The sequence below is a fragment of the Arachis duranensis genome, chromosome 3 (genome assembly GCF_000817695.3).
Source record: "Arachis duranensis cultivar V14167 chromosome 3, aradu.V14167.gnm2.J7QH, whole genome shotgun sequence".
NCBI classification, from domain to species: Eukaryota; Viridiplantae; Streptophyta; class Magnoliopsida; order Fabales; family Fabaceae; genus Arachis; species Arachis duranensis.
Genome location: NC_029774.3, coordinates 25,931,499 through 25,955,809, shown reverse-complemented (window position 1 = coordinate 25,955,809; position 24,311 = coordinate 25,931,499). Strand labels below are relative to the sequence as shown.

Below are 24,311 nucleotides of genomic sequence, written 5' to 3'. Positions count from 1 at the left end.
TAATCTTTTAAATTTTATTTAACTTTTTATTTTTTTCGGCCAATGTGTGACTTCAGTTGATATCGAAGAAGATGTTACACAAAAGAAAAAAATTGACTCAAGAAAAATCAGTCTTAAGGAAGATAAATGTGAGCCAGCAGCAGTTGAGAGAATCAGACGGTACTACTTCAATTTTAGATTTGACTGAAGAACTTATTAGAATATTTGTAAGTTCAGAACTCTTCTTATAGATTTTGTTTTATTTTAGATGAAGTAATATTGGCGTCATCAATCCCTTGGATTTTAAATAAATGGCTATTTTTAAATTTTATTTAAGCCCAAGTAAATATTTAATTTATTTATAAAATTCAAACAACATTAATTAACTTTTTTTTCATAATGATAACTTGATAAGTTGATAACCATATTAAATGGTAAAGGGTGAACAAACGAAAAGTAAAATAACTATAAGAAAAAAAATTAACAAGACTTTGTTTGCATTAGGAGTAGTTAAGACCATGAATATAAATCTATAATGGTTATGAAATCTCATGATGGCTATAATGGTTATGAAATTTTGACAACACTTGAAAAGTATAGTTAAAATAAATTAGGGTAATACTTTTTATTATTTAAAAGTATCTTTTTTATATGACCAAACATTTTATTTCTTTTTTTTTAAATTAAAATGTATTGACAAATGATACTAAAGATGTAACCTTTAATAATTTTAATTATAATTTTTAAATACTGCCAAAATATTATAACCACCAAAAAATTAGTGTGTATGTGTCTAACAAGAGGAGAGTTCGAGGTGGAATGAGAATATGAGATGTTGAATTTATGAACATAGTAATTTTAACTTCGTCAATGAGGGATAGTGAAGGGACGGAAGGACTTTGAAACTTCTATTCTTTTCTAATTCTTCAAACACCCAAATATAATTAATCTTTCATGAACGGGTTTTGAATATTAACTCATAAAAAACCAATTTCACATATATTAATCGTTGTATTTGAATTTTATAATTAATATAACCAAACTTTATTCATAGTCATAATAAAAAACATTATAAATAAAATAATCATATTACATTTACATTTATAGCAAAAATAGGATCAAAAGTATAAAAGTAAAGTTATGCTTAATTTTGGATATTCATAAAAAGTATGATTATTTTAGTCGTTGATATTTTTTTAAAAAAATGTACATAAATAACAGGTATAAATATATATAAATATAAAGTAATTGATTTACAGGATTCATCTAATATTTTTGTAATCTAATATCTCAAAGTATAATTGTTATTTTCCTTTCCTTCTTTTGCCCTTGCGTTGTAAAGTGAACAAACAAACAATGCAACAATTGCACGTAATTAAGTACGTTAGTTTAATTTATCTAAAATTAAAATATTTATATTCCTTTATCTAATATATATACAGAAAGAGAGAAAGAGAAAGAGTACATTTAACGGTGGTTATGATTATAATGATTGTATTAACTGAAACTTCGTCAATACTTAAAAGAATATCTAAAAGCAAAATATAGAATTATGATAAAATTAACAAGTGTTGTCAAATTATTAAAATAGTTTCACATTAATTTTAGTTAGCTACACTTTTTTAAGGTTAATAATAATGTAACACTTATATGGTTTCTATGGAACCTTTCAAAAGTTACGTCAGGCAGGATGGAGGAACTACGACATTATTAAGAATCCTTACAAGCATAACTATAGTTCTTCAAGAATTGAAAAAAGTGAAAAAGGAGACCACATGTGATGACTTGAGAGAATGTTTGAAAAACGAAGTCAAGGTTAGAATTTCACATACGCTATTTTCCTAGTTTTATCTTAGAGCAATGCTAGAGGCCAGCAACATTTGTGATTGGTAGCCATCAACTAGCCATCAATGATGATTTGATGGTGTAAAATTGGTGTGAGATTTCATCCAATGGCTCACATTTCTTTGCTGGTTACATGCTGGCCAAAATGCAATAAAATTGCTGGCCCCTAGACTTTTCCTTTATCTTATTCTATTTCTCCTTTCATTTTGATGCCTTTAAAATTATTGAATTTTTCATTTGGTTTAGGCTTTAGTTAACGTGTTCTAAGAATAAATATTAAATTTGGTAATTGATGATTTTTTATGAAAAATACAAAAGTTTAATTTTTTAATGTATTTGTTATATATATATTTGTGCACATATTAAAAACAAAATTTTAAAACTTCTACTAATTAATAATCATTTTAATATATATTAACTAAACCCTAGCTAGTCTTTTGTTTATTAGTTTTAAATTTTTCAAAAGAACCATTAACTAAATAGTTAGATTTTGTTGTTTTTCCTTGTTTCTTTAATTTAGCTCCAAAATTATTTATGGCTTACACTCTCACATATGTCTTGTTGAATTTGGTTCAAATAGTTTATAGTTAATGAGCTTATGGAGATGAACAACAAAAAACGGGCACTAGAAACCAAAATTAAAAATGATGAGAATAAAATAAAAGGGATCAATGAGCAGATATGGTCTTTCCAAACGCACTTGAAAGGCAAGCACTGTAGAAAAGAAGCATCTCTTTTCCTTGTTAAGGAGCGAAAACCAGAATATGAATATGATTCAGAATATTCAGAAGATTCTTATTGGGAGGTCGGATGTGGCAACTTGGAGTATGATTCTTTGGACAGTTTCACAGCCCTTCTTTAATATCGCAAATTGTAGCATCAAAATGTTTTGGTAGCTATATTAATTATATAAGTGTTGTTAAAATTAAAGTGTTATTTTTTTAATATTTTAGTAATAATTTTCTTTTATTTTTTAAATTAAAAAATATTATTAAATAATAAAAAAATATTATTTTAATTTTAACAATATTTTTAAAAATATTATAGCTACCATAGCATAAATATTTTATCATACATTTTACATATAACTATAAACCTTCTTATGTTAAGTTTTATGTAATAAGCGGCGTATGGATTGGAATTTAAAATTTATATTCATGTTTGGCAATTTTTCATGAATTTTGGCTAAATTTATCAAGGTGTTTTTTATTGTTAAAAAATTTCTTGTTTTAAAACAAAAAAAGCTACAAAGTCAGAAAGACACATACTCAAATTCAGAAGTGAGTATGTGCAAAAAATACAAAAAAATGAGAAGGTGTTATCTCTAATTGTTAAAAATGTACAAGAAAAAGAGAGAGGATAAGTTGAATGTGTTTAATTTAAAAGCTTGTTCTATAATCTCAAATAACTAAGAAAGCTTATTAAGCTTTTAATTAGTAAAATACTAATATATTTTTTGTCCATTTTTTCAAAAAAATAATGTGATCTTTTATAAAAAAAAGATTCACTTCAATCACTGATAATATTTTTTATGAAACAATACGATTCTTTTGCTATTTTTACCGTTAATTCGTAACAAATTTTGCTTAGTTAGTATGTTGTATGTATGTTATTGTCAAATTGGTCAAAAATCTATTTATCCTTATTTATTCAAACAAATGATATCGTTTTGATGTTAAATTGATCAAGAATCTATTTGTCTTAAAAAAAAATTTCATATAATATTTTTTTCAAATTACTTTTTATGTTTTATTGTTATGATATTCATTATATTAATATTGTTTTTAGGATAAATACTTAAATGTGTAGTATAATAAATATAAATTAATTAATAATTATTTAAATTAAAAAATATCACTTAATATGAAAACAAGTAAATAGTTGTTAGAATGAATTAAAATATATAAATAAAAAATATGCAATTAACAAAAAAAGAATACAAATGAAAATTGGAATACAATTAATAATTAATAATATAATTTAAAAAGATAATAATCCTATTATATATTACATGCATTATGAAATTATAATTAGAATTTGAAGTCTCTTGATACTCTCAATCCTCTTGTAATTATTTGAAATTTTATATTCGTATATTTTATGGTCATTTTCTACCATTTTAAGACATTTGTATGCATGTGTCCATGTTCATGCCTCGTATCACTTCTTTTTTCTCATTCTCTTTCACTAGTTCTATCTTGTCATTGCCATTTTTCTTTTTGGAGAATTATTAGGATTCATCACTGGAAGGTAGAACAGGAGCCTCGCATTTGAACTATGGGAATTTAATAAACAGTTTATAGCGGCCTTGACTCTAATAGGTTGTGGCATCTAATCTATTACCAAGGATTCGTACAAGTAAAATTCAATGTAGGTGGAAATAGATCTTCTCTATTGTTTTTAATAGTTGAGAAAATAAAGTACAATTTCTCATCTTTAATTTTATAAATGGGACTAAAAATAAATAAAAGAGAGAATAATAAAAAAAAATTAAATACTGGACACCATTCAATTTTTTTTATTGAAGAGAATCTACCCCAATTTAAGACAATTTTCATTACGAAAAGCTTCTTCCGTGGAAAAAAATATTGCTTCAAACTCTATGACTCGTATGAAACTAACAAAAAATATTTAAATTAAAGAGGTAATGCACTAAAAAAACCGTTGAGTATTGTCGAAATAACTAATAAATTTTATCGGTCAATATTTACCATCAAATTTTTTTCGTCCAAACAGATCATCAGCTCGAAAAATTTATAAATTATTGATGGATTCTTCCGACAGTATCGTTGGCACTAAAAAATGTCGTTTCGTACACTATTAGTCTATTACCGTCATATTATTCCTACAAATAATCTGATAGTAATCTTAATTTTTTATTTTTTTATCTTTTAATTTAAAATACAATAAAAAATATTAAAGAATTATCAAAATTTATTTTTTTGGCAATTATTTTTAGCCATCAATCTAAACTTTTTAATTTAGTAATTTAACAATATAGTTTAGTTCATATTTTTTAATATTAATAACTAATTGATGACAAAAAAATCTAATAATTCTGTAGTATTTTTCGGACACAATATTATTACATTACACCCAATTGAAAATTAATAAAAATATTTTTTGCACTTTTGAAGACAAAAATCTAGTATGCAGTCTTACGAAAATTATTTTCTATATGGAAACATTGTTGGTGTATTGGCCTGATATGGGTGAGACGGGTGTTTTGCGTGAGGGTGGTGTCAGGGACAATACGCCAGGGACGTGATGGCCATGCAACGTCGGCGACGTGGCGGAACCCCTACAACACGTAGGGGGCGTGATGAATTGGCGACACTGACATCACGGGGGCGAGAAGCGGTGTAATCCGTGAAGCTTGTTGGGTACCGAGGAATGGCAGAATCACGCGGTGTTGCAGGCCTGCCTGCATGCAGGGAACACCCCCCTCCTTGGTAACCAGTGGCCAGCCCCTATAAATTCAGCTTCTTCCTCCATTGAAGATCAGAGAGTGTGGCATCAGGTTTTGAAGGAAGAAAGAAAAAAAAAAGAAGGCAGTGTCTCGCATGAGTGAGTGTTAAATTAGAAAGTGGGTAGCTTGAGTAATAATAGTAGTAGTGAAGGTGTAATTAGTTGGGGTGCTTGTAGGAAAAAATAATTGTAAAAATTTAAAAAAATGGTACGTAATTATGCGGCGCCTGAAAAACATATTATCAACTATTTGGACTATCCAATTTATGTAAGTTGATAAATTTTAATTTTTTATATACTGGAGTTTTTTAAATATTGTTGTTGTTAGTATTTTATAGATATATAGAAAAAGGCCCATTTCTTTTTATATACTGTGTTAAAATAAAATTTGAATCTGTAAAATATAATTATATTTTTTTTGTATATAATTTTTTTTAGTATTATCATAAATTTTTTTTTATTTTTGAATATATAAATTTTGTTGTGATTATTAACGAAAGTAATGCTTAAATAATAAATATTTGAATTTTTTAAGATTAACCATCGAAAACTTTCGCTATGGACTTCTGTTTTGCCAACCAAGCCTTTCGGTAATTGATGGTATAGTTGAACCTTGACTGGACTTCCGCTATTATAGGTTTCACATTGATTGACGGGTCAGTCTCGACTAACGGCATTATACTATCAGTAACGGTATCCGAGTCCAACTTGGAGTGATCCTGTGAAATCGTTCCCATTGTGCACGTGTGCCTTCCATTGTATATGCGTATCTCCCAACAATCTTTTTTCCGTATCAAGCTGGCTCGGATAAGCCAGTCGCACCGACGCCCATACATCTTGCATTTTGCATAGAAGGTCTGTGGCTCAGACTCATACACATCGTAGTCAACTCCTCTAACGATAGTGTATCTTTTAATTGCATCCACCACTGACTTTCTGGAACTGTATTCCATTCCAATCCGGAACTCTCCGTCCTCAAGATCAGCAACGCCTACATAAAGCGGAAAATCATCGTTCATTAATCATTCCAAAAGTATCAATTAACAAAAACGTATTATTCATGCATGACGTACCTATGTTTGCATATTCCGGAAATTCCGGTGCATGTATGGCGTCGAGATCCAACTCACGCGTGAATGGTGGCACGTTCATCGGTTGACTGCTCGAGGGATGAACCACTATATTCTCCGTTGCTGTCTCAACTCCCACATCACCATCCTCGTCTTCATCGCCGGCTTCATAAGTGGCTTCAAAATCCTCTTCGCTGTCACTATCTATTCCCTCGTACACTGCAGCTCTATCATCATCTATATCTAAAACATTTTGAATCCCTTCGGTCTCTACGCTTTCAAACTCAACATATAGCTCAATCTGTGGCTGTCGCATCTGAGTCTGCCGATAAATTTGAAACATATTCTGCATACTCCCTTCGTCAGTGATTGGCATGGTATCAAATTGTATTAGACCACCAAAAACTATAACTGGATTCCGGTACAAAATTCTGCTCACTCTCATTAACGTACCGTTCTCCATACTTTGACAGAGACCGTTCTAAAGCTCCATTAATGTCATGGTGCATGGAACCACAAACGAAAATGAATTCTGACAGACAAACCTCACTCCCTCATGAGTATTGCGTATTATTTTACCGTTGCGATACACCACCAAGTTTGTGGTACCCTCCATTGCACTACCAACACTCACAAAACACCAAAGAACACTCACACACTCTTACTCAGAATGAAAATAAAGTCCAGCTCTGCCTATATATAGATGGAGCATTCACCACGCCCTGCACCTACTGCCTACCGCAGCCAATCAAGTGTTGCTGCATGTCATCACGTCCCCCCGTGCTGAGTCAGCACGCCCACCACGTGCTAGTTCCACGTCAACACGCCTCCCGTGCTGAGTCAATACGCCCCCGGCGTGATTCCAGCTCCGACCAATGACATTGCGCCACGTCAACATGCCCTCCCTGTGCTGAGTCAACACGCCTCCGGCGTGATTCCAGCTCCAACCAACGATGTTCCGTTACGTTTCTTCACGCCCCCGACGTGTAGCAGGCAACACGCTCCCCACGTGTTGACCTTGCATTATAGATGTCCACAAAATAATAATACACATGGTTCTCTCATTTCTAGCCAAATCACCACCAGCTTTCCCATATCCAAATTATTGAGCCGCAATCTTACAAATGATTATTCTGATTACTAAAGATACAGTGTTACAGCCAAAAAATTATTATAGACAAAAAAATTATTTTAAAGTTGTTCCATTTTAAAAGTTAATAGAATCTGTAATGTCAATGTAAAATTACCAAATAAAGAAATTATTTTCTCTTATAACCTAGATAATTCTGAAAGTACTGAAATTAATGTAAAATCACCAAACCATTCATACTGGTTTGTTGGCGTGGTTTCGGTTTGGTTATAAGAATTTAGTTGGAAAGAAAAACCCAACAATCCCACCATAAACCCCAGTCTCTCGGCTCCTGATCCAAAGCTACAAACCTGACTCCTCTTGTTTCCCACTAAACCCAACCTCCCAGTTCGCACGTGCCTCCATCTCTGCCCCCGACAGCACACTCTCCGGCACGTGGTTTTTGCCGTAACATCTTGCTTGCTTCACAGACTCACAGTTCACACCACCCTCCTCTTTTTCCTTTTCACGATTCCATCTTTCACAATTCCAAGTTTTGTACCTTAAAATTAAAAAATTAAAAATACTAAATAAAAATAAAAAAACAGATAAAAAAAAGCACCGACCCGAATATGTGCATCAAAACCCGGTTAGCCAGTATATTTTCACCCCGTTTTTTTTTCTTTTCCCATAATTATAATAATAATTTCAATACATGAATCTCCATTTGCATGATTTAATCTAAATCCAAAATCCAATGCAAATCTAATCTAATATACATAACGGTTCGGTTCTTCCACCGTTCCACGAGATTTTTTCTTCTTGTTCGGGGGGTGATTCCGAAGCTGGATCCAAAGGGAGGAGCTAGGCATGGAGTCGATCCTAGCGAGAGCTCTGGAGTACACTCTCAAGTATTGGCTCAAATCCTTCTCCAGAGAGCAGTTCAAGTTGCAGGGTCGCACTGTTCAGCTCTCCAATTTAGGTATTTCCACTTTGTAATTTATTTTGTATAATTTGTGTTAATTACAATAATAGTAACCATGATGATGATGATGATGATGATGATGATTATGGTTCAGATATAAATGGTGATGCATTGCATGCTAGCGTTGGATTGCCACCTGCACTCAATGTAACCACCGCCAAAGTTGGCAAATTGGAGATTATGGTTTGTGTTATCACTCTCTCACTATTTTTTTCTTTTTTAGGCTATGCTGTTTTGGTTCGTGAGAGTTACTAGTAAAATAGGTGGAAACTGGAAAAATGAAGATTTTGGAACTCAATGTTTTATGATTGTTTAGTTCAGCAATCATTAGCTCTTTCTAATTTTTATATCAATGTCTTATTTAACCCTCTATGCTTATTTTATATAGCTTTTTTGACATTTTGCTTCTTCATTAGAAGTAGTTGTAATATAGTTTATGGTTTTGATTAAATTCATTGTGTGAGTTTTCTAGCTACCGTCAGTGAGCAGTGTGCAGATAGAGCCAATTTTTGTGCAAATTGATAGGCTGGATTTGGTTCTAAAGGAGAATTCTGATTATGAAAGGCCGCCTGAGAATCATGCTAGGTAGTGAAAATTCTTATCTTGCTGAAAGTGCTGAGAAATCTTGTTGTACAGTGATGCTTTTTTCTCTTTAGCTAGTAAGTTTTTTATACTATTGTATGCAGCATCACGCCATCAAGTGCCTCTTCAAAGGGTAGTGGTTATGGTTTTGCTGATAAGGTTTGACACTATCACTACTAAGATTATGTTGTTTTGTGTGGGTGAGTAACATCTACCATGTGTATTTTACTAGTTATCTGATGCTTGTAGTTGTTAAACTTTACAATGGATGTACACAATTGAAAATGGAAATGAAGACAGAAAACTATTAATAGAGTTGGGAGATTTGAATTGATTCACTTCATGCCTTAGCTGGACTCCACATTTTTCTATCTTTCTCCATCCTTTCAACTTTAACGTTGTTGCTATTGATTGTTGAGAGATCCTTATGCAGCATAAAAATAAAGATCTATGAAGAGATACTAGTTTAGGATATGGATTAATAGTTTGTTGCAAATAGAAATAATTTGTCTGATGTGCATGTTCAATTTGAATGTTCCTCATTGCCACTGACTGTGGACTTCCATCAGATTTCAGATGGAATGACTATACAAATTCAAACAGTTAATTTATTACTTGAAACTCATGGGGGTGCCCGTCCCGAAGGGGGAGCAGCATGGTAAGTTCTTCTTACCAGTATTCTGAATTGGTTATCTACTTTAGTTTATTTATACTCTGCAGTCATTGTCATGTATCGATAAATTGAATTGAAATCAATATTTATATCTTCTTTGCTGGGTTTGGTCATTAGTGCAGTATTTGGTCTGCATTCATTGCAATAGAGTTTAATGATAGTGCATGTTTTTATGGGGTAGCTTTACAGATAAACCTGATGGACTGTTCGTCCTCTTTGACCGAAAAACTATGTTATAAATTCATCCGAAACTTATCCATAAGTATCCCTATATCTCTGGCTGTAGGGCACCTCCTATGGCATCTGTCACCATACGCAATTTGTTGCTGTATACCACAAATGAAAGCTGGGAGGTAATTATGTTTCGGCTCGTGCTTACAATTAATTTGGGACCCTCGGTATAAATATTATTGAAGATTTTTTCCGTTTGCATTATCAGGTTGTAAATCTTAAGGAGGCAAGGGAGTTCTCAAGTAATACGAAGTATATATATGTATTCAAAGTACTGCATTACGCCTTTCATTTTATATCTTATGTGTGTATGACTGATATTGGGATACATTACCTTCTAAATATTGATATTCTATATCATCTCTATCCATTCATTGGTATTTCTCACTATGTATAATAATTCTTATCCGCCCCCCTCCCTCTCTTCAGAAACTGGAGTGGGAATCTTTGTCTATTGATCTTTTGCCTCATCCTGACATGTTCACGGATGATACTTTAGGCCGCTCTCAAGAGCGAGCAAACATGAGAGATGATGATGGTGCAAAACGAGTATTCTTTGGAGGGGAGCGTTTTTTAGAAGGAATATCGGGAGAAGCATATGTATAGTTCCTCTAATTAACTTTATTATAATCTACTTTCTTCTAAAAGTTTAAGATTCCTGACTCATGAAATGTGACTGTGCTTGCTATTTCCCAGATCACAATTCAGAGAACAGTCTCCAACAGTCCACTTGGGCTTGAGGTTCAGTTGCACATCACAGAAGCTCTTTGCCCTGCATTAAGTGAGCCAGGTAATTAAACGGACACTTTTTACATGTGTCCACATTGAATCGATACAAGTGGCACAGATGATGTATGAAGTTAATATATTATGTGCGCAGGACTTCGTGCACTTCTCCGCTTTATGACAGGATTATCTGTCTGTCTAAACAGGGGAGATGTAAATTTGAAGGCCCAGAAGGTTTCAATTGCCTTAACTTTTCCCACCTTTGAGAAAATCAGTTTTCAGAAGCTTGTTTTTGGACAAAGCTCTTCTATTATTCTAGCTTTTTGAGTCGTCTTTGAATTTGAATCATAACAGCGATCTACTGAAGCTGCTGGGCGCTCTCTTGTCTCGGTTGTTGTGGACCATATATTTATTTGCATCAAAGATTCTGGTATATCTGCAACCTTTTACATTATTTGATTTTAATCTCCTTTACTCAGGATGAAATATCCTAGAGCTAATAGTTTATGCATACAAAATGATCATACAATTGCCATTAATTTGCAGAGTTCCAGCTTGAACTATTAATGCAGTCCCTTTTTCTGTCTCGGGTAATTTCCTTGATTATATTCGTTTTTGTGTCTTTATTTATGAATCAATTTTCCCTTCCTGGTACTGTTTGCGTCACCTGTTGATGCCATAGAATATGTATAAGGAAAGGAGGATTTATAACATGCATGGAATGATGTAAGTGTTTAAAAGTTAAAAGAAAAATAAACCGAAAATATGAGTGCAAGCTATAATCTGCATGCAAAATAAAATTCCTAACCCTAATTAAAGTAATAAACATAGTACAATTGGCAAATGACAAATAACAAAATCCTTCCTTAATGACATTCCATATTATATTCTGAAGATCATTTTAAGGTACATTAAATATGCAGGATATATTGAATTTATTCTGAGATATTCTGACATTATTCTTCATAATCGATGCTACATTACTCTTATATCTAGTAGGTACAATATAATCAACTAGAAAAAGTTCCTCTAAAAGGAGAATGTAAGGGTGTATCCACCGTTGAATCATTTTGTGTTATGATTACAATACTTTTGTTGATCTAGAGGTACATAAACATAAACCGTTGCCTTCATATTTGAAAAGCAAGCTGACTCTAGAAGAATGTCTTCTTTACAAGAGGTATAGTGATGTTCATGAGGCCTTTGACAACAAGATAGGAGGTAACCATGGTTAATACCTTAGGGCATAGTTGTCTTGCATGTTCATGCAATTTATACTGGAAGTATTACTCAGTAAATTTGGAAATGTATTTGAATTTGGCTTGACGAGGTTAAAAATCTTTAGTTATTATCTTAGTATTCAAATCCCAGAGATGAGAAACTCCCTCTACATGTTTATCTTGGATGATCTTATTCAGCATTTGCTGATTAGAAATACATTAATGAAAAAATGTTTATATAATTCTCTCTGCATTGGCAAGTTGCCATATCTATTGGTCGTTTGATGTGCCATAGTTTTTCTGGCATCCCTTGGGGAATAATTAATTGTTTATATATTTTCCTTGCAGGCAAGTCTTTCGGAGGGAGAAAATGACAGTAGTTTGACCAGGATTACCATTGCAGGTCTATTTTTAAGGTTTGTGTTATATGCTCTGCCCGAATAACTATTGAAAGGATTAAGTAATTAACTAATCTTGTTTTGCTCATGGGTCTTTCACATTGTTTATCAGTGTTAATAGGACTTTAAGTTGAGTGGAAACTATATACAAACTAAACTAAAAGGGTTTAAATTAATATAGGATGTTTTGGTTTTAATCCCTCAAAAAAAATTTCTTGGTGTTTGTTACCATGTTTTTCCAATATTTGGTTCTTAGTCCTGCTGTTCTAAACTTTGATCATTGTAAGTCTAAACTCTCCAATATTAGTCCTTACATATATTGGAATTTTTTTTTTTCGGTCCTTGTAAACCTTCTTTTGGATTTTATAATATCACCACGTAATAGTGCTGGCCTAATAATAGAGACCAAAAACATAATGCTGGAGCAAAACTCAGACCCAAAGAAAGAAAAGGTTGAGGGACAAAGACCACAATGACTTATAGATATTAAAAATATCTTTAAGCCATCTGGGACAGGGTTGGTGTCTTGCTTCTACTTGGTGCATCTTGGAGAGGTTGGAAAGTTTTTATTGTTCTAATGAATATTGTCATGCTAATCTTTGTATTGAGGATCTCTTGTCCTCCACCTTGTTTGCATTATCCTTCTCCCCTAACATTAATATTTCTTCCTTTAACAAGGAAAGAAATGAAAAAGAAAAGGAAAAACATATTAGTGAATGTGAAAAATATTGGGAATGGGTGGTGGCCTGTGTGACACCTATAACTTTTGTTGTTAGATATATTTGGTTGGCTCTTGAGCAAATAATTTCATTCAGAATGGGAAACAAGAAAGCAAACTATTAGCAATGTGCCCTACTTGGTTGTTTTAGTCTGCTATAGTCATAATGAGGGTTTCATTTTTCCATGCTGACTGTTGAAATAGTTTTCACTGTTACTAAATTGTATATGTTTCTTGAAATGCAGTGATAAGTTTTCACACCCGCCATGTACGTTAGTGCAGCCATCTATGCATTCTGTTAAAAGAGAGTCTTTTCATGTGCCAGAATTCGGTAATGCTTTATTAACTTAATTTTGCAATGCTGATAAGGATAATTTTGTTTCGGTGTTGTCCAGTAATGTGTTGTGAATTTAATGAAAAAGTTAGACAATGATAGCATTACATTTATTTAATATTACATAGCTTCACATTAGTGATAACAACAACAACAACAACAACAACAACAACAAAGCATTGTCCTACTAAATGAGGATTACTACAAGGTTCAAGTGACACCATTGTGCCTGTCACAAATGATGCCTGAACTCAGCCATTCCTTGCTTGATTAAATTTATTCAATCCCATTTTCTCCCTCCTGCAGCTAGAAGCTTTTGCCCTCCAATATATCCACTTGGAGAACAGCAGTGGCAATTGATTGAGGGAACTCCTCTAATCTGCCTTCATTCCCTTCAGATTGTGCCTTCACCACTTCCACCAGTTTTTGCTTCTCAAACAGTTATTGACTGTCAGCCTCTTATGGTATGTGTAATTTATTTCAACAAGTAACTTGCCTGCTGTGCCTATATATTTGCTACGGTCATAGATTATGTTCTTTATTGATCTTTCTTTATTTTCCAGATTCATCTTCAGGAAGAAGCTTGCCTTAGGATATCCTCTTTCTTAGCTGATAGAATTGTTGTCAATTCTGGTGATATTTTACCAGATTCCTCAGTAAACTCTCTTTTCTTCACTCTCAGTGGACTGGATATTATGGTTCCTTTGGACAAGGCCCAGTTGGATATTTCTAAAAGCAACACAGATAATGTAGTCCAAACCTCCTTTGCTGGTGCAAGGCTTCATATTGAAGACTTTTCATATATAGATTCACCATCAATGAAACTAAGAATGCTGAAACTGGATAAGGATCCTGCTTGTTTCTGTCTTTGGGAAGGTCAACCAATTGATGCTAGCCAGAGAAAGTGGAGTGCCAGAGCAGCCCAGATTACTTTATCTCTGGAAGCATGTACTGGCCCACCTGCACGTCAAAATTCTCTTGGATGGACCACAGGACTATGGAGATGTGTTGTTCTCAAAGGTGCTTGGATTGAAGTAGCAATGACAACTGCTGATGGCAGTCCATTGTTAAAGGTTCCTCCTCCAGGAGGTATTGTGAGAGTTGGTGTTGCTTGTGAACAGTTTCTGTCCAATAGTTCTGTTGAACAATTATTTTTTATCTTGGATCTTTACGTGTATTTTGGGAGAGTTAGTGAGAAGATAGCAGTGGCTGGAAAAAGGAAACAATTGGAGGGCATTAAGAACAAATCTTCTAGTGAAAAGTTAATGGACATAACTCCTAGTGACAGTGCTGTAAGTTTAGCAGTTAAAGACCTTCAACTTCGATTTCTTGAGTCTTCACCATTGAATGTCGAGGGAATGCCTCTAGTGCAGTTTGTTGGAAATGATTTGTTAATTAGTGCCACTCATAGAACCTTTGGTGGTGTTATTGTTATTTCGTCCACCTCACGCTGGGAGAGTGTTCAGATAGATTGCGTGGATGCTGAGAAGCACATAGCAGGAGAGAATGGCTCATTCTTAAGTTCTGGAGAAAATATTCCTTCAAGCAGTGGAGACTGTCAACTGAGAACTGTATTCTGGATACATAACAAGAAGAACCATCTATTGAACAGAAATGCTCCTTCAATCCCTTTTCTGGATGTAAACATGGTGCATGTTATCCCATTGGGGGAACAAGATACAGAGTCTCATTGTTTGAACGGCTCAGCTTCTGTATCTGGTATTCGTCTTGGTGGGGGAATGAACTATGCTGAAGTCCTCCTACATCAATTTGGAATACTTGGTCCTGATGGTGGTCCTGGGAAGGGTCTTTGTAAAGGCTTAGAAAAGTTACAGGCAGGACCATTGGCAACAATTTTCAAGACAACGCCTCCCGATGTTGATAATTCAGAAGACGGTATGAACAGTGTTACCTGATTTTTCATAGCCAATATATTTGCTATATGTTGTGATTTCTTCTTTGTTCATGTTCTGTGTTTGTTTTTATAAATTGTTTGCTTATTAGTCAATTTTATGCCAGGAAGTTTGAGCAAAGGGAAAGAAACCAGTTTTCCAAAATTGAAGAAGCCAGATAATGTGGATATAACCATAGAATTGAGAGACTGGTTATTTGCTCTTGAAGGGGCACAAGAGATGGCTGAAAGGTGGTGCATATCTAGCCCAGAAAATGTAAGTAGAGAAGAGAGGTGTTGGCACACAACTTTCCAAAGTTTACAAGTAATTACAAGAAGCAGCCCAAAGAATGTTCCGGGTGAAAAAGCGCCAGCACGTAGAAAACAACAGTATCCTGTGGAACGGGTTACAGTAAGGACACAATTATTTCTTCTTCAATATTTAGTGCTATTTATCTATAAGTCGCAGCACCACTCTTTGGAATTAAGGATTTTGTTGATGCTTTGAAGAATATAGTATTTTTTTTTTCAATTCATTTTATCCGACAGCATATCCAGATAGATTTTCCACGTTGCGGTTAATGATTTAATTAGTCTTGCATAAACAACATTGAGAAACTTGGCTAGTTTATTTCTAAATTGAATTTGTGCCCTTGGTATACTAAAATTATAATATAACGGAATACTAAATTCAATCTATGGCTGCTTGGATGTCGAGTCAGTGGCTGCAATTTTTGTTTATTCTGTCTGACATACTCTTGTCAAAAATCAATTTGGAATTATTATTTTAACTATGACTTTAATCATCAATCCATGTCAATAAGATTCAATAACATTTTGACACTAGTTATTGATTTCCTAACTCTTCTGTCTTGGAACTAGCAGTGTAGAGGTTTGCAATAAAGCACAACATGGGAAATTAAAGTGAAATGGAAGAAGCTGAGTGATGCTATGAGTGTTATTTTTGATAAAAATCTACCACTCAAGTTTAAAGAGAGAAAATTTATGGCACAGCTAGACTTGAGAAAAAGTTGGGTTAGTGGAAGTTCTAGTAAGTAGATTAGATTAGGCTGAGGGTAGCTTCATAGTGAAAGATAGGGGGAGACCAAGCACACCTACATGAAAAAGCATTTAGATGAATTTAGATTTTTACGATAAGACATGGTCCATAAGAAGACACTAGCGTAGTCCATGCAATCGAGCTTACAGACTGAGATAAGGTTAGTGGAACGGTTGTCAACAATTGTTTACTTGCACTGGAAGTCTTAAAAATAAACTGAAACTCAGATACTAATTGATGATAACGCCGTGCAATTTGTCGTTGTCTTTCCTGTTATTAAGGTGTGTTCTGTCGTACCTCTTACAGGTTGGAATCCAAGGGCTGCAGATCATGAAGCCGCAGAGACCGAAAGAGATTCATTTGTCAAAATCAATTGCAAATGGTGCTAAAGAAGTTAACAGCACTGCTACGGGAATTTGTCTTCAGCTGGATTTGGTATCAAGTGAGGATAATGTTGAAGTTGAAATGGCTAATTGGGAAGTGGAAAATTTAAAGTTCACTGTTAAGCAACCGGTAATGGGAATTCGATATTTAATCATAACCTCATTGTCTCTCTCTCTATTATCATTGTGTGATTAAGATTTTACTATGCAGATAGAGGTGATTTTAACCAGTGATGAGGCCCAACACCTTACTTTTCTGTGCAAATCTGAAGTTGATTCCATGGGCCGGATAGCAGCTGGAATTCTAAGAGTGCTTAAGCTCGAAGGTTCGGTTGGCCATTCTGTAATGGATCAACTAGGCAACTTAGGTATGGTGCCAAATTTTCTCACTTATATATGCTTTTATTTAATAATAAATCCTTATTAAGTTATAGTGGTGATCATTCGTTGCTACATAAATGTTTCATCTTTAGGAAAGCTATGAAGGAAAAAAGATGCATTTAAGATGTTGACTGTAGTATTCTTGATTGACAATGGATTTTAGTGAAGCTTAGTGTATGGATCAAAGATGTTGACATTGAGGGTTTCAAACAGAGAAGGAGAGAGGAAGAGAATAAAGACTACGAAATAATATTAAATACACTAATATGATTATGTTGTGTTGTGTTACAACGGAACAGTAATTCTATATAATAGAAGAAAACCCTAATCATACATAAGGAAATGATCTTGCAATAAAAGATAATACCAAAACTAATACTAAGATATTTGATATTCTAGAGAAATGAAGATATTATATGATATATTCGTTTTTCTAATAAAAGAAAATAATGTTTTAAGAAGACTAGCTTAAAATTCTTTATTCTTTAGGAAAACCGAAAATTGTCTCAAAAGTCAAAACCAAGGTATCTCGATTATGTGGTTGTTAAAGTGATCTAACTTCGGCTGGCAATCATATTTGATTTACTAGAAAGATATTGTTTTTTTTTTAACTTATGCACATGGTGAAATTTGAACTATATTTGTGCTAGCTACTCTGCTCACTAATTGTGGACCTAGTAAACTGTAACTCTGAGCACATTATAGAACATGGGCTATCTTTTAATATTACAGTCTTTTTATCAAACTCGTACGTTTTCCATTATCTTTCTTTAGTAACTTCTTGATGGCATGCAGGAAGTGAAGGCATTGACAAGATTTTCTCTCCTAAGCACAGCAGAGATGATAGTGTCCACAATAGAGGATTTTGTCCATCACCGAAGCTGGTAAGCAAAAGCTTGCACAAATCGACGATGGAACCGACATTAACTTTGCTCGAGGAAGCAGTAACAGATTCACAGGAAAAGATCAATGCCTTAATCAGTGATTTTGGTATTTCAGAGTCCTCTGGGCAGCAGCTTACCATTGCTAAAGAACTCGGTCAAAAGATTGAATCAATGGAGGGTTTATTGAAGCAATTACGGAATAAAACTTAAGACCCATTAATATTTGTATGTAATTAGAATTTATGATTGTCCTTTTTCTTTATTGATATATTTTACATAAGTCACAATTCATTTTGTATATAGCAAAGAAGATCATATTGCTGAGTGTTGTATAAAATAGAAATTTGGACTCTTCATTATTGTAAGAAAAATTTTGTTTGGTTGAGCCTGTATTGCTAAATAACAATTTTTGGTAGCTTTCCGTTATCTCATGAAATTTTCTTTTGGGCGTTTTAATTTTTTCATGTGTAATACTGTATTTAGAAAATATTTAATTAATATTTATTAAGTTAAAATTGTTTTAGATAATGGATAGTATGTTTACTGTGTTCATTTATATTGTGTGAATATATGCTCTACAATAATACAGAGAAATGTTAAAGTCACCATAAAGGATTTGCTGTATTCAGAAATGTTAGAGTCACCATAATAGACCCAATAATAAGTTATTGAGAAAAGGACAAATAGGTTCTGACTTTTTCTTTTTTTTTGAACATTTTTGTATCCAAAGAATAGAAAATATATTCATGTTTTTGATTTTTCTAAAATGTGGGTATATTTACTTCTCCATTGAAGTCACTCCGTTGGATCCGACAGAAAATATTAACGTGGCAAATATAGTGCTGACTTAGCTGTTACGGGATGACACATGACCTATAGTTTAAGAAGATATATTAATTCCCACTCACAAAAACCTCACCGTTTCACCTTTTTTAATCCCCTTTTGCATTACCCACAAACCCCCTTTTTTCTTGTGTCTCCCACGACTCCCACCGACCATGGAGCATGTCGGTTTCCACCGTCAAAGACACCGTTGATTGCCCCATGTACATCCTCCACAACCACCGTGTCTCACTGCTCTGTGCTAGTCTCATCGTCGCGCTCCCAAGGGAAGACCGCTGCCGTCAGTAGTGGTGGCTTGGCCACAATCGAAGAAGCGACAGAACCAACCTCTGCAACGATCGCCGTCGGAACTCAGCGCTGCCTCCACATGACTGTTCGGTGCTCCTCGTGTCGCGACAATGCCGCCGCGAAGCACACCCGTGGAACCACTCGCGACGCTGTCCTCGCCGCTCTGGATCCAGCCGCCTCCATCATGCACGGTGTCCTCTCCTTCCTCCTTTGCGACGGCGCCGACTTCGGCGCCACTTCCTCGATGTAGAACTGCAGCTTTGCCAGCGCCACTTGTTGTCGCCCAGCCAATGGCCACCTTTGTAAACGAGTACGGTGGCTTTGGCGGTGGGAGATTCAACCCCTCTGCTGCTGCTCCGCCACCCTGGAGGTCAACTTCCTCCTCGGCCAGAGCCGTTTCTTCCAAATGCGCCAAATGTAGATCCAGGTGTTCTTGGAATTTTGCATATGCAATTTTTGGTAAGTTGCTGATTCTATTTGAGAGCGTAGCAATTTTTCTAGAATTATGAGGAGTTCTTACATGTTCTTCATAAGTTGCACAATCTGGACTTGTTGAATTGTGAACTGAGCCTCTGAAATTGAATTTGTGCTCTGTTGTTGGTAAATATGTTGCCGAATTGCTTGTTGAATCTGAATTTGCATAGACTCATGCCTCTCGTTTTTTCTTGAAATTTTGCTGATGTTGTTGCGATTTGTTATTCTGTTGATTCTTTGTTTGTGTGTTTTGGATGCATTGCTGATGATTTTGGAATTGTTGTTGCTGCATTCCCTAATTCTATAACTTCGTAAACCGAATCTAAATTTTGGAATTACAGAACTGGAAGTGTTGAATTTGCTGCTTCTGGATTTGGTGAAATATTGTTGATTGGTTGAAATCTGGATCTGATTTGGCTTGAATTTGGAATATTGATTGAAAATGCATAAGGGAATTAAAGTGTTTGGAGGGGTGGGGGTGAAAGTGAAACAACATCGTTTTAGTGCGTGGGGGACTAATATGTCTTCTTTCCAAAAGCTACAGGCCACGTGTCTTCCTGTAATGGCCAGGTCAGCACCACGTTTGCCACGTCAAAGTTTTTCGTCGAGTCCAACGGAATGACTTCAACGGAGGGATAAATTTGTTCACATTTTGAAGGAGTCAGGGACATAAATGTATTTTCCATTCCTTCGGAATGAAAATATCCGCGGGAAAAAGGTCAGGGACCTATTTGTCATTTTCTCTAAGATCTTAATATGTTTGCTAAATCTTCAAAGGAAAATAATAATGGAAGTCTATTGAAAGTTGTGTCTAAACTCAAATACAAACTTGATTGCTGTGAGAGAGTCAAAGACAGAACAATGAAACGACCAATTCAAGTGTTATAAAACAACTGTCATGTGTTATAAAATAACTGTCATATCAAAAAAATAACCAATTGATACTACGTTGTAATTCACAGACAAAATGTTGTTACATAAATGATCTAATGTATGATAATTTCTTTCAACTTAAGAGTATTAAACTTTTGTGATTTCCAACTCAAAAAATACATTAACATATCCCCTAAACCCATCATCATTAGCCAAAAAATAAGTTTCTCTAATCTTGTAAAAGGTGTGGCAGGTGAGCAAGCTGTCCGATCCAGCCTGATGGCACTTCCCAACAACTCGATCCAGTTGAAGTGTGTCAGCCACCTTCTCCAAACCACCATAAAGGCCATTGCAGAACCTCATCACATGCTTCACATCATAAGCATTTCCCCCCAACAGCTCCTTCACAAGCTCCAAGAACCCCTCCAAGTGCGTCGGAAGAACACCCCATGTTATAATCTTTACCAAATATCCGATATCATAAGCACCATGGAATGTGACCCATGTCAGTGCTTTGTTGAACAGCAGCCCGGATGCTGCTGCCAACTTCGCAAAATGCACTGAAGAAACTCTGGCCACTCCTCTGCGTGCAAAGTAGATGCCCGGCTGCGTAGGAGTGCCACAGAATCCTTTGCGTGAATGTCCCGCATGAGGTTGAAGTCTCTGAAATTGAACTGACAGATGTAGTGAGTTTTGTTGTTGGTTCCTAGGTCAGGGAGTGAGGTTGAGTATGAAAAAACTGTCATTTGAACTATAACTCATGACTTGTTATGGTTTCTTTATGGTTTCTTTAGGTGCTGCCTTCTACTAGTTGTTTAGGATTTTGCTATGGGAAGTTGTATTAACTATTTATTTAGAGAAAGTCTAAAAGATTAATTAATGGTCAGTCAACTAGAGTCAATTAGGATAAAAATAGTTCTAAAAATAAAAATCAATGTAATATATATTACACCGCACCAAGGTTCAATTGTTTAATGTGAATAAATGACAACATTAAAAATTTAGATTTATTAATTACAAACTTGATTTGTTCTGATTTAATTTAGAGTACTGTTGCACATATAAGTCTTTTTGGCATATACAAGTTAATCTTAACCCAATAAAATCTATTTACATAACGTGCACGTGAATCACATTGTTCCTCTTTGTATCTCGCGTTCCTCTTCTTTTTCTTTCTTCTTCTCATTCTTCTTTGTGATTCTTCTTTTTCTTTGCGTGTTTTATCTTCATCGTCATTTTTTTATTACTATTGTTGCATTTTTTCCCTCCTCATCTTTCTGTTAATTTTTGCAACATTATGTATTTTTTTTTTATTTAAATTTTTTCTCCCAAAAAGAATTATGAGAATATGAAATAAGAATATGAAGAAAAAGAAGAAGCAGCGAAAGATGAGGAGGATGAAGAGGAAGAGTTTTGAATTATGCAGTCAACACACATAAATAAAAAATTCTTAAACAATACACTCAAATATCTTCGTGTTACACCTAAATTTGCTCCAAATACAGAAAAATATTTCCTATAATGCTGCATTTTTTTCTTCTTCTACTTTTCCTTATTTCTTTCTTTCTTTTAGTTGAATGAATGTAAATTCATCATTTTTCAAGTAATTTTGCAGCATTTTGTGTTTCTTCTTCTTTGTTTGATTTTTTAATTTTTATTCTTATTAAAAGAGTAAAATAAGAAAAAACTTGAGAAGGTAAAATAAAAAAAGAAAAGATGAATAAGAAAAAAGAAGAAGATGGTGATGATGATGAAAAAAAGAAGAAGCAGTAACAGAAGATGAGGAGGAGAAAGAGGAAGAGTTTTGAATTATGCAAAACTTATCAGCACACATACACCGAAAATTTTTAAACAATACACCCAAAATATCTTTGTGTTACACCTAAATTTACTGCAAATACAGAAAAATGTTTCCTCTAATGCTGTATTTTTTCTTCTTTTCTCCTTCTTTTTCTTTCTTCTAGTTGAATGAATGATGTGTTTCTTCTTATTTTTTGTTTGATTTTTTTATTTTTATTATTTTGAAGAGAGTAAAAACAAGAAGAAACTTGAGAAGATAAAAAAAGATAATTAAGAAAAAAAAAGAAGATGATGATGATGATGATGAAAAAGAAGCAACAGAAGATGAGGAGGAGGAAAAAGAAATGTTTTAAATTATGCAGAACTTATCAGCACACATACACAAAAAATTCTTAAACAATACACTAAAATATCTTCGTGGTATATCCAAATTTGCTGCAAATAAAGAAAGATATTTTCTCTAATGCAGAACTTTTACATTACATTCAATTCAAACCATCAACGATGAACAACAATTTTCACAAACAAAAACATTATTCACCTACATAATCATAAACTACTAACGAAAACATTAACTAGAATCGAGTCACACCTCAGCCACTTGATTGGATTCAAAACAATAATCAATTTCTTTTTGATTCAATTGACAATCTGAACTTGAATTATTCATTTTTTTCAACAACGAGATAACTGATGATGGAGGAGAAGGAGGAAAAGGAAGGAGTAGAAGAAATTCCAGTAAAAAAAGAAAGAGGAATTGGAGGAGGAGGTCATGTTGGCGACGATGACAACGAAAAAGAAAAATAACAAAGAAGAAGTGAATATAAATGACTTGAGAAAAAGTCTAGAAAACCAACTAATGAACGCTGAAAATATTTGAGTCAACTAGAATTTTATTATGTGCATGCACGTGGTATTCATTTAGAGAAAGTCTAAGAGACCAACTAATGATCCAGTTAACTACAGTCAATTAAGATAAAAATAGTCCAAAATTGAAAACCAATATAATATATGTTCCACTGCACCAAGGTCTAATTGTTTAATCTGAACAATGACAATATTAAATATTTAAATTTATTAATTGTAAACTGATTATTTTAGATTTCACCGTTATTAGACTTGATTTGTTCTGATTTAATTTAACATAAATATAATTATTTGATCTATTCTATTATTAAAACAATTGTAAAAAAATTATTTGAATGATTATCATTCTATTTATTAAATTTAACTTAAAATAAAGATTTAATTTCACCGCAAGAAATTCATGCATGATTTCTTCTAATTTTTAAAGTGTATAAATTTAATGCCATAATCTGAATTGTAAAATAAGGAAGAAGATAAGTTTTTTAATATATACTAATTAATAAATTTAATTTAAAATAAAGGCATATTTTATTTTACTAAAAGAGATTCAGAAACTTAAAAGACAAAAGTACCGATTTATTGTATTTATACGTTCTATCCCAATTACTTTTAAATTATATTTCACTATATATGTTTCGATAATTTTTTTTAATTTTAAAAATATTAATTACAATTGATTGGATTTTAAAATGGTGTAGTTAAATTATATTCTATTTTTTAAAATATTGTGTTTAGGCAGGATAATTATATTAACTATACCTTTAAATTAGTTTGTTCGAAAAAATAATTAAGTTATCTTTTGTCATCTTTTACGAAATTGGCCACTAAATTGGCCATTTTTACTGGATCTTGGTCAGTTAATCAATCTTTAATAACCAATATATTATAACGGGCTTGCTACACATCCATATATCTATGTATCCAAGTTGACCCAAACCCAAAACAACTCACGCGCATAAATGAAGCGTGATTACACGCGCCCGAAACCCAATCGTTACTTCATTCGTGCTCATTATGAAAAAAAGTTACTTCTTCCTCAACACGAAATCACTAGACAAAACCGCTCATTCTCTTCGAATCTCCCTTAAAATCACTCAAACTTCACTCACGTTCTCTGCGGAAACCACTACTGGAGAAGAATCGCGAGAAAATTTTGCAAGGAACAAGCAAAAACGAACAAAAACAGCAATAGCCACAGACAAAAGTATGAGAAAAATACTATTCATTTGAAATCTTGCAATGTAGCGTTTCTCCTAGATGCATTTTAGC

The 24,311-nt window shown here is 33.7% G+C and overlaps 2 protein-coding genes and 1 pseudogene across 9 annotated transcripts; 1 reads left to right on the top strand and 2 right to left on the bottom strand.

Annotated features, from left to right (window-relative positions):
• Nucleotides 1–5,828: 5,828 nt before the first annotated feature.
• On the bottom strand, nucleotides 5,829–6,807 carry LOC107478137 (uncharacterized). The gene is made up of 2 exons (XM_016098284.1): nucleotides 6,366–6,807; nucleotides 5,829–6,283 (listed from the first exon to the last, which is right to left on the bottom strand). Exons 1-2 carry the CDS (start codon nucleotides 6,805–6,807, stop codon nucleotides 5,829–5,831), a joined length of 897 nt encoding a protein of 298 aa, XP_015953770.1.
• Nucleotides 6,808–7,749: 942 nt separating this feature from the next.
• On the top strand, nucleotides 7,750–18,316 carry LOC107477991 (uncharacterized). 8 transcript variants are annotated; one of them, XM_016098082.3, is made up of 20 exons: nucleotides 7,753–8,413; nucleotides 8,511–8,599; nucleotides 8,889–9,001; nucleotides 9,103–9,157; nucleotides 9,568–9,656; nucleotides 9,958–10,024; nucleotides 10,111–10,144; nucleotides 10,402–10,502; nucleotides 10,599–10,692; nucleotides 10,783–10,862; nucleotides 10,983–11,058; nucleotides 11,175–11,218; nucleotides 12,197–12,264; nucleotides 13,210–13,295; nucleotides 13,605–13,762; nucleotides 13,862–15,194; nucleotides 15,318–15,601; nucleotides 16,556–16,762; nucleotides 16,844–17,000; nucleotides 17,809–18,316. In XM_016098082.3, the coding sequence occupies exons 1-20, from the start codon at nucleotides 8,302–8,304 to the stop codon at nucleotides 18,105–18,107; spliced, it is 3,546 nt and encodes a 1,181-aa protein (XP_015953568.1). In that variant the 5' UTR covers nucleotides 7,753–8,301; the 3' UTR covers nucleotides 18,108–18,316. The 8 variants fall into 8 exon arrangements, with proteins under 8 accessions (XP_020993629.1, XP_015953568.1, XP_052115054.1 ...); XM_052259094.1 differs by having other exon boundaries at nucleotides 10,111–10,164; nucleotides 10,332–10,502; XM_016098077.3 differs by having other exon boundaries at nucleotides 10,111–10,173; nucleotides 10,332–10,502.
• A 1,920-nt stretch (nucleotides 18,317–20,236) lies between these two features.
• LOC110279086 (probable CCR4-associated factor 1 homolog 11) lies at nucleotides 20,237–21,121 on the bottom strand (annotated as a pseudogene).
• Nucleotides 21,122–24,311: the final 3,190 nt, after the last annotated feature.